The sequence below is a fragment of the Perna viridis genome, chromosome 10 (assembly GCF_037379345.1).
Source record: "Perna viridis isolate PV_CMFRI_1.1 ecotype Kerala chromosome 10, ASM3737934v1, whole genome shotgun sequence".
In the NCBI taxonomy this organism is placed as follows: Eukaryota; Metazoa; Mollusca; class Bivalvia; order Mytilida; family Mytilidae; genus Perna; species Perna viridis.
This window is the reverse complement of record NC_142454.1, coordinates 687,847-697,910: the sequence shown is the minus strand read 5'-3', so window position 1 is coordinate 697,910 and position 10,064 is coordinate 687,847. Positions and strand designations below refer to the sequence as shown.

Sequence of the window (10,064 nt, the reverse complement as noted above, 5' to 3'; positions counted from 1 at the left end):
CAAGCGATCTTAGACACGGATTCAAAAACCACGTGATACCCATGTGGGTGACAAGTAAACCTGAAACACGTGTAGTTTGTTATTGCACAAGATTTCAAAGAAAATGCTGCAACCTGTCATTCACTCGTTGAATTGTCGAAGAATTGTGCTAGCAAGTGGATCACCCAGGAGAAAGCAAATATTGGAGAACATTGTAAGGAAATTCTTTTTTTGCTGGGACAATATTTTTGGCGAAAAATACAAGACATGTATTTTTAAATATATAAATTAAAAATCAAAGGAAGTAATGAAAATTATGTGATGCAATGATACATAGTTATAGGGATATGTAGTTCATTTGTAGTTCTTTAATATAAAACCACGCATTTTATGTTTATCTTTCATGTTTTCATCGGATATTTTCATTTTTTGTTTATAGTCAAAGTGCGAGCTTTTGACTATAAACAAAAAATGAAAATATGAAAGATAAACATAAAATGTGTGGTTTTATGTTATAGAACTAGAACAAGTTCATTTTATGATTGGTTGTATATAATAATTATGTGTGTTAATTAAGAATACCCACAGGCTTTTTTTCGGTTTTAGGGTTTGAAGTTTGAGATTAAAAAGTCAAATTTTGAAGAAGATTTTGACAAATCAACATTTAACAGTCCAGTAGATTATGTAAAGAAAACTGCAAAACAGAAAACATTGGAAGTGGCTTCACTGCTAGCAGCTGACCAGGTGAGAACTGCTATTGAGATAGAGTACTTCTATGTCCTGAACTGTCATGGTTCCCTTAACTTATGTGCACCGGGAATAAAATTTAAGATTAGATAAAAGAAATGGTGATTTCACAACCAGATGTGTATGATCTTAACCGCATATCATGTTGACGCAAGTGAAACTTTAAACACTGCATGTACATTTCAGGCACCACCAGATTTAGTGATTGGAGCTGATACCATAGTTACACAAAATGATGTTATTTTTGAAAAACCAAGAGATAAAAATCATGCCTGTGAGATGCTAAGGACGTAAGTATAAATCATTCAGGTAAAATATAACATATTACCTGCACACTTTTTAATGTGAACCCTTTGTTGAACAGTTTTAGAAAAGTATTTTGAAAAAGGAAGGGGAATTAAGATCTGCAAAACACACACTGAAGTTGAAGCTGCCACTGTCATTGACTAAAAAGTAACAATTCCTATCAATTTAAATATATTGCAAATTGAAAGGTAGTTTAATAATCAACATAACTTATTCCAAGTGGAAATTTAGGCTCAATTCCTCAAGAATTACAATTCATAATTCTCATATCAGAAAGAGTAATCAAGGGAACCATGGTTATAGCGGTAATCAAAAGAATGTAATCCAGGGACAAAGACCAGACATGGAAAACAGACATACACAACAAAGAACATAAAGTAACTAAAATCATACATACAAAGTCACAAAAGTAAATGAGCAACTCGGACTCCACTAAAAACTGGGAGCATGGACCAGGTGCACCAGTAGGGTAAGTGTCCTCTGCTTTTCTAGAAACACCCGCCGAGTTGCTCATAAAAAGTCAAGTCCGGGGTAGACAAACAAGGGAAGGAAAACTATAACCCCTTGAATAAATCAGTTTTCATGGTGCTGATGAATAATCATCAGAAGTCTTATAATCAGAATTTTGGAAATGACCTTTATTTTATTTTATTTATGAATGTAAATATGCATCATAATAAAATCTTGTGAGTTACATGAGATTGCAAACAATTCTAAATTTTGTGGTCATATAATAGCGTGTCTTTGTCTGCAGATACTTGGTATTCATGCAATAACTTGAATATTGGTTGGTTGATTGTTATAAAATTTTACCTCAAGTTTCTTATCAACAAAAGATGGGGTGGTATTGGTTTTGGGGGTTGTGGTTCCAACTGTTTTGGAATATATATACATTGTACTCATGGGTTGCCTTGAGCTGACATTTTTCATCCCAGTGGGGTTGTTTTCTCTGACATATTCACTATATCCATTTTCGTTATATGTTGGAGGCCAAAATGGGACCAAAACAAGTTTTTTCCCAGAATTGAAATACATGTATGTAATTCTAGTAAAAGTAATTATATTCTATACCACTATGTTCATACTGGGATTGATTTTGGCAGTTAAGATTTTTTAGCCATTTAGAAATCAGGGACCAAAAAGGGGCCTGATTCAAGCGTTTTCCTGATGTCTGGACATTAACTTAACTGTGGGTCATAGATCTTTTTTAAAGTGTACTACATGGTGTCATACCACAAAAGGTAGGAATATGAGGTGAAAAAAGGGCCACTTTAATTCAGGTCCAGTCCTTATCCTGTGTTAAATGTTTGACCCCAATCACATTTTAAAGCTCTATCAAGTTTGTGTGGTGTGTCCATACTTGCCCCAACTTTTCAGGGTTCAACTTTTGGGGTTGTAATTAAGCTGCACCCTGTGAAGCATTTAATCCTTGTTATTGTTTTTAATTATTAGGTTCTCTGAGTGTGCTATTTATAATCTTCCACTCATACATAAATACTGGGTACATTTTCTATGTACATGTCTGATTATCTGCAATCTGTACATAATGCCTGTTCCTGCCATTCTGGAATGAAATAGTTTCAAAAGACACCTGACAACCATAACATATGATTGTCAGAAATTGTGTTGATTTTCCGTTGCTCCAGTACTGCTAAAACTCAGAGACTATTCTACTGTTGCAGATTTTCAGCTGTCATGCATGTATAAAACCTATTCATACATCATGGATTAAGTAATTTGTTTATTTTTTTTTTTTGAAGATTTAGCGGTGGATCACATTCAGTATGGACTGCTGTAGTTTTACTTTCACCAGTTGAGTCATCTGGTAAGGTTTGATTCCAAGTGTTGTGTATCAGAAAATTGGTTAAGGTCTAATTAGCACAATTACCATAAAGCTTGGATGTATTATACTGAACTAATACCCAGAATTTCACAGTCCATCAAAGTAAATTCTGAAATACACAATTAACACATTTTAGTTTTTACAATCTATTTCAAAGCCCAAACTAGGCAGGAATTCATAGGAAGTGGAACTGGTGTGTACTCCTTAAATTTGGAAAAATTTTTAAAAAATTTGCGTGAAGTCTTGATTATATCCCGGCAAAACGAAGTTTGGGGATATATAGGTTTCACCCTGTCTGTCTGTCTGTCTGTCTGTCTGAACAATTTTCTAATCAGCTTGCAGCATTATTATGAAACTTTGTCAGATGTAATATAACCACATGGAGATGTGGATGCTGTCAGGAATTTGTAGAAATGACAGCTGATGGACTTCAGTGTTTTTCAGCAAAACTTGGTCTGATGTGTTGTCTGCAACTCTCATCAACGACTTGCAGGATTGTTATCAAACTCGATTGAGTGTTAAATTAACAAATGGAGTTGTGCATGTTGTAAGGAACTTATGTTTCATTTAAATTATTATTGTGTTTGTCAACTAAAAAAATAGTACTGATTTCGGTTTGGAGTTGAGTGTTTAAGAAATGGCAGCAAAATTGTGTCAAAAGTGTTTAATCTATCCCCCATAAAAATTGTGTCCAATATGAGTTGCATGTCCACATTGGTCCTCTAATGTAAAGTGTTCAACAGTCTTGGGGGTATTAGTCCCTTTATGGGCAATATTTAGTTTTTACAAATTCTACCCCTAAACTTTTTTGCATTTTAATTCTATTACCCCTCCCCCTAAAATCATGGATCCACCCATGCAAACCTGGACAAAACACGACTTGAAAATAACTGAATATGTTATTTCTGTCATACATTTGATTCATACAATTTACCTGCTTTGCTCTACTCATATCAATTTTACTTTTATGATACTTTGCCACTTTCATCATACAAATGTTCATTATAATAATACTTTTCTTCACAAGGAATCACTGATAAACTCAAAATAAAGCATTGTTCACTTATGACAATAGAATACATGTTCAACTATACTTCACAAAATTAACTGCTATGTCTATTTCTAGTGTTTACTGGCAGCTCCATTTGTGCTGAAGACAAAAGATTTAATATTACTGAATTTCAAGAGAAAACTACAGTTGTCATGACAACCCTGACACCAGATGTTATCTCTTCTTATGTAGATACGGGAGAACCAATGTAAGAATTTAAGATAACAAAACAGGTGTTATTGTTTATTGTAAAAGTAATTGGAAGTTACACATTTTTCACTTTTTTCACGCTTTTGCTATCACTGTGTCCATCATCCTCTTTTGTTGTCCGTAGTCATCCGTTAACTTTTTCAAACATCTTCTCCTCTATAACTTTGTGACATATTGTAACTAAACTTTGCATGAATGTTCCGTAGGGTATTTTTATAACAATCCCTGTGTGGGGAATTTTGATCTGGCAAAACGCATGGCTCCAGTTACTGAAAATAGATCATAGGGGTCAAATTGACAAATTTTGTAAACATTTCAAAAACAGTTGGGTTTAGCTAAAATTGTTGAGCATGATGGAATGGACCCATGCCAAAATTTTCAGAAAGATCTGTTGACGAATGAGTGAGTTGCGGTCCTAAAATGGATTTTTTTCCAAATTTTACATTTCCAACTTTGAAATCTTTTCCTCTGAAACAACTTGATAGATTGAAATAAAGCTCAGCATGAATGTTCCATAGAACTTCTTTAACAATCTATGAGTGGGGATTTATGATCTTGCAAAAAACATGGCCAGCACTCCACAGTATTATAGGACCGCCTAATTTTGGTCTAGTAATCTGATGCTTTGTAACATTTATCACTTTCAAAGTTTGTCAAGCATCTATAAATCTATATATCTAGAAATAGCTCAAGCCAAGGCCAAAAAGCCAAAACTATACCCATGACAAATAGACTTACCATAGAAACCTTGCAAAAATATGCTGAAATTTGAAAAAAAAAGTTAATGAAAATAAAATGTTTAAAAATGTCAGATTTCCTGCAAAATATCCTAAATTTTCATTTCATGCCCTTATTATTCATTTTTAATCACTATAGCAACCACCACTTACCATTTATGTCATTGTTCATCCCTAGCGAAACTAAATTAAACTGTGAGTGCTGGCATGGCTGTCATAACTAAAAGGTCAAATTTCAGAATTATGCATATAATTCAAAAACAGTTGAGTTTAGTTAAAATCTGGTGGATTAAAATTGTTCAGCATGATGACTTGGACTTACGCTGAAATTTTCAGAAAGATCGTTTGACAGATGCCTTAGTTACGGGTCCTGAAATTGATTTTTTTCAGAATTTTACATTTTCAACTTTGAAAATCATCTCTTATTGTTATATGAAAGACTTTGATATATTTCAGGGATAAAGCTGGAGGTTATGGTATTCAGGCTATTGGAGGAAATTTGATTGAAGGAATCAATGGAGACTATTATAATGTGATGGGATTCCCACTTCATAGATTTTCTGTTACTGTCTCAAATATGTATAGAGATAATCAACAATAAACCTGACAGACTCTGTCACTGTAAATCTGGGAATTATTGCAATGACAGACTCTGTCACTGTAAATCTGAAAATTAGAGCAATTACTGTGACTTGGTTCAGTCACAGAATATTACTGTAGAAACTTTTAAGCAGTGTCCAAGGCTAGATTTTTATTTCTTTTTTTGGGTTTTTTTTTTTTGTGTTTAAGTTCCTCCCTGTAATGCATTTTGATGTTTTAAATGGTGGGCATCATTGCATCTGTCTGGCATTTTATGCCCTCACACTGCATTGTAACATGTATATCAGTTTTGGAAATGAACTGTTTAACATCCGTACATTTGGTGTTATGATGTTGTCATTATTTTTGTCAACTCAAGACAAATCAGGTTTTCTTAATACTACAATGACACTAGAAAGCACAGGAAACTTTAAGTTCTTAGTGTTACCGCAAACATGATGAGTGCAAAGCAAAGTTTATCTAGTGATGTAAAAGGTTGCAGCAGTTTCAACTTTGGTCCAAATCCTAATGAAATATGGAGTTTGGATGTACGGGTACAAATCCTTGTATTGATTTAATTAGAAGTATTTGATGGTGATATTTGTGTTTATTTATTAGATTCATCATTTGTTAATTGATTGCTGAGCAGTAAATAGTTATACATTTGATTTTATTTGAAAAAAAAAATGATTTGAATCCCGGCACCCTCTAATATGGAAACATCCAATAGTATGAAATACTTTACAACATGAAAAACTTAATATCAAATTTAATGCAGAGACATTTATAATAGTAAAATGTTTTCCATGGCAATTAAATTGTTTCCATACAATACAAAAGTATCCTGTGTGAAATACTTTCCTACAAAAAAATAATATCAAATTTAATCCAGGGATAATTTATAATAGTAAAATGTTTTGTATAGCTATACAATTGTTTTTATATTCATCCTTTGATTGAACATACACATGTCTGAAAGGGTTTTCTTTAGGGGTACTATATAAAAAAGTGGGGTAAGTTCACAGTATTAGGTGTTAACAAATCAGATATTTTTTTTTATGTGACATGTTATCCAGGGTGCTTTAATTACTTTGTATCCAGGATGTTTTTTAGATATTAATTTTCGTCCTGGATGTTATTCCATGGGATTTTTTACACATAGTTATTCATCCAGGATATTATTTAATTGATGAATTTTATCCTGGAAAGTTAAAGGTACATGTATATTTTTAAAAAGTATATTATTTCATGCATAATATTTATCAATAAAATTTTATCTAGAAACACTTTATATTACAAATCATTGTATAAACACTTATCCATGTTTTTTTACTAATAATGCTAAAATTTCAATTCATTTGATTTTTATCAATTTAGATCAAAGATCAGAATTGATATAGCAGTCGCCAGAGCCTTTAAATTTGTAAAGCCTGTTAGCATCTGCAATTATCTTACACGACCGCAGTAAAATAGTCCAATTAGCATACCCCATTTAAGTTCATGTACAGATAGGTCCATTTTACAGGTTTTTCAAGTATATCAAATTTAATTTTACGTTATTTACGCCAATAAACAACTTTTACTGTGAACTAAATATGCTGATCAATTAGGACTGTACATTTCTTAATCCTTTTTGGGATTCAGCGCTGGAGATATTTTTTGTTTTGACCATCAAAACAAAAAATATCTCCAGCGCCGAATCCCAAAAGGGAGTATACATTTGTATTACACTCCTTGAGACGTTCACACTTCCCATTTTAGCGTTCATGCATCGTTTATAGTGCGTGTTCACATTGTTTTGCGTTCGTTTAAATGTACGATAGAAGCATTCATTTATTTTTGTACTTTGATTATTTCCTTGATTTAACTGTTATATTTATATTTGTTGCTTTTATTAATTTATATAATTCCATTAATTTTATTTTCTATTTTTTCTGTTTCATTATATGTCAATATTATTATTTTTCGTCGTTCGTCTATCGTGCGTTCATTTAAACGCATGATATGAGCGTTCGTCTATCGTGCGTTTAAACGCACGCTAGGAGCATTCGTTTATCGTTCGTTTAAACGCACGCTAGGAGCATTCGTTTATTGTGCGTTTAAACGCACGCTGGGAGCGTTCGTTTATCGTGTGTTTAAATGCACGAAAGGAGGGTATTGTGCGTGCGGGAAACCTAAACGTCTCAAGGTGTATAACAACGGTCCAATTGAACATAGTTGACCTCTAACCTCTTATCAGTACCTATTGATTTCTATGCAACCAGTCTTCGACTGTCTATACATTCAAGTCTGTTTGTTTTAGACGCATGATAAACTACTTAATGTTTAGCTAGAAATGAAAACCATGTGAGGCAATACATATTCATCGATCATGGAAATGAAATACCGTCCGTACGAGACCTGACAGGGTTGTCAAAAACGTTAAAAACCTCCATAGTAGAAATGAAATATAAAGCGGAATGCTGAAGCTGTCTTCAGATATTCCATGTAGGCCCTGGCGGATGCAGATATTTACAAAAAGGGGGAAGTGGATCCGATCAAGAAACTTGCATAGAGAGATGCGCATGCCCAACAAAATGGCAGGAATTTTTAACAGCTCCTGATATTTTTCGATATTTTTCACATTTCTAAATCCTAAATTGATTACAAAATTGTAGTGGTCAGTGGGTAAGATTGCATTACACAAACATCACACAGAGAAACACACCTTGAAGGCCATCATACAGAATTTTGCCCCGTAGTTGTTACAGTCAGTTTTTTCTGATGAGACCGTAAACAATAATGGCGTCTATGACACCAATTTTGATCTTAGTCATTTTAATACAAGGCTTCATCATCCGATACACATCTATCCATCTGAGAGATGAAGTTCACACATTTATTATCGTAAACAACCATACCTGTTCAACAGATTACGACTGTGTTGTTATCAGAGTGATTACTAATCAAAACAATGGGAGGGATATGCATGCATTTCCAAAACATCGACCTAGTATCATCTTAGCATACCTGTCCATGTTCCTTATCACAATGGCTAATGATGTAAACATCAATCCTGGACCATCAATATCTGGATCAATTTACCCATGCGGTACTTGTGACAAGCCAGCTACATGGGATGATAAAGGCATTGTATGCGATACATGCAACCAATGGTATCATGCAAATTGTCAGTCCATGAGATCTAGCCTATACTTAGAACATGTCAACGACTCTGCTGTCGCTTGGGATTGCCTTGCCTGTAACTGCCCAAACTATACATCATTTTGCTTCTCAATGGTTTTCAGTACATCAAACCAGTTTAGTGTGTTATCAGACACCTCCTTTGCCAGTCCAGTTCCATCCAACCAAATTAAACCAGTGCATACGTCAACACCAACGAGAACAACGTCAACATCAAAGCGAGCAAAACAACAACCACTAAGAATAGTAAATGTAAATTTCCAGTCCATTAAAACAAAGCAACATCTGATCGACAACATGATTAGCAGTACAAACCCAGATGTAATATTTGGCACAGAAACTTGGGTTGATAGCAGTATAAAAGACCCACAGATTTTTCCATCAGGCTATACCATTTTCAGAAACGATCGCAATCTATCAGGCGGTGGTGTCCTTATAGCAGTAAAAAAAAACAACTACATTGCTACAGCTACACCGGAACTACAAACTGATTGTGAAATAGTATGGTGCAAGTTAGAGCTGATCGGCCACAAAGCTATATACCTTTGCACTTACTACAACCAAAGAACATCTAATGAAGAGAGTATGAACCAATTTGGCAAGAGCTTGGAAAGAGCTTCCAGAATAAAAAATGCTTTCGTAGTGGTAGCTGGAGACTTTAATCTTCTTGGCTGGGACTGGAAAGGAAACACACTAAAGGCGAACACTCAGTATGCAAAAATTCACCATAATTTTACAGACATATTAGACGATCATGGTCTTACACAAATAATAGAAGAACCAACTAGACGTACCAACACCTTAGATCTCGTCATCACAAACCACCCTTCTAGTTTCCGTAGGACAGAGATCATTCCAGGAATATCCGACCATGACATTGTTTACACTGAAATAGATATCATTCCAACTAGACAACAACAGAAACCACGACAGATTCCACTGTATAGCAAAGCAAAATGGGAAAATGTTGTCGATGATGTCAAATCCATCCATGAAGAAATCATCAATATGAAGAGCAATGGGGAATCAGTGAACTCTATGTGGAACCTTTTTCTGTCTAAATTAGAAGACAGCATAAAAAGAAACATACCACACAAAACAGCAAAAATTAAAGATGGATGTCCATGGATAAACAGAGACTTAAAGAGATTGATCCGTAAGAGAGACCGATGCTATAAACGAAAGAAGAAATCTGGCAACAAAGCGGATAAGGAGAAATATAAAAAGTTAAAACAGGAAACACAGAGACAACTTAGGCAAGCATATTGGCAGTATATAGAGGGCATAGTGACACCAGAAACAGATGACCGTGCTGGAAGTGGAAACTGTATGAAACGCTTCTGGTCCTATATAAAGCATAAAAGATCAGATAACAACAATATACCACCACTGAAAGCAGATGGAACGTTACATCCAGATTCCAAAGATA

General features: G+C 34.2%; 1 protein-coding gene and 1 long non-coding RNA gene across 2 annotated transcripts; one reads left to right on the top strand and one right to left on the bottom strand.

Annotated features, from left to right (window-relative positions):
- Positions 1–25: 25 nt before the first annotated feature.
- Positions 26–6,738, top strand: LOC148604056 (putative bifunctional dTTP/UTP pyrophosphatase/methyltransferase protein). Its single transcript, XM_088548298.1, has 6 exons — positions 26–193; positions 586–723; positions 913–1,016; positions 2,793–2,857; positions 4,002–4,134; positions 5,330–6,738. Exons 1-6 carry the CDS (start codon positions 104–106, stop codon positions 5,472–5,474), a joined length of 675 nt encoding a protein of 224 aa, XP_088404424.1. The 5' UTR covers positions 26–103; the 3' UTR covers positions 5,475–6,738.
- LOC148604055 (uncharacterized) lies at positions 4,222–8,162 on the bottom strand. The gene is made up of 3 exons (XR_015915838.1): positions 7,695–8,162; positions 5,027–5,093; positions 4,222–4,405 (listed from the first exon to the last, which is right to left on the bottom strand). It is a non-coding gene; the product is annotated as an uncharacterized LOC148604055 (long non-coding RNA).
- Positions 8,163–10,064: the final 1,902 nt, after the last annotated feature.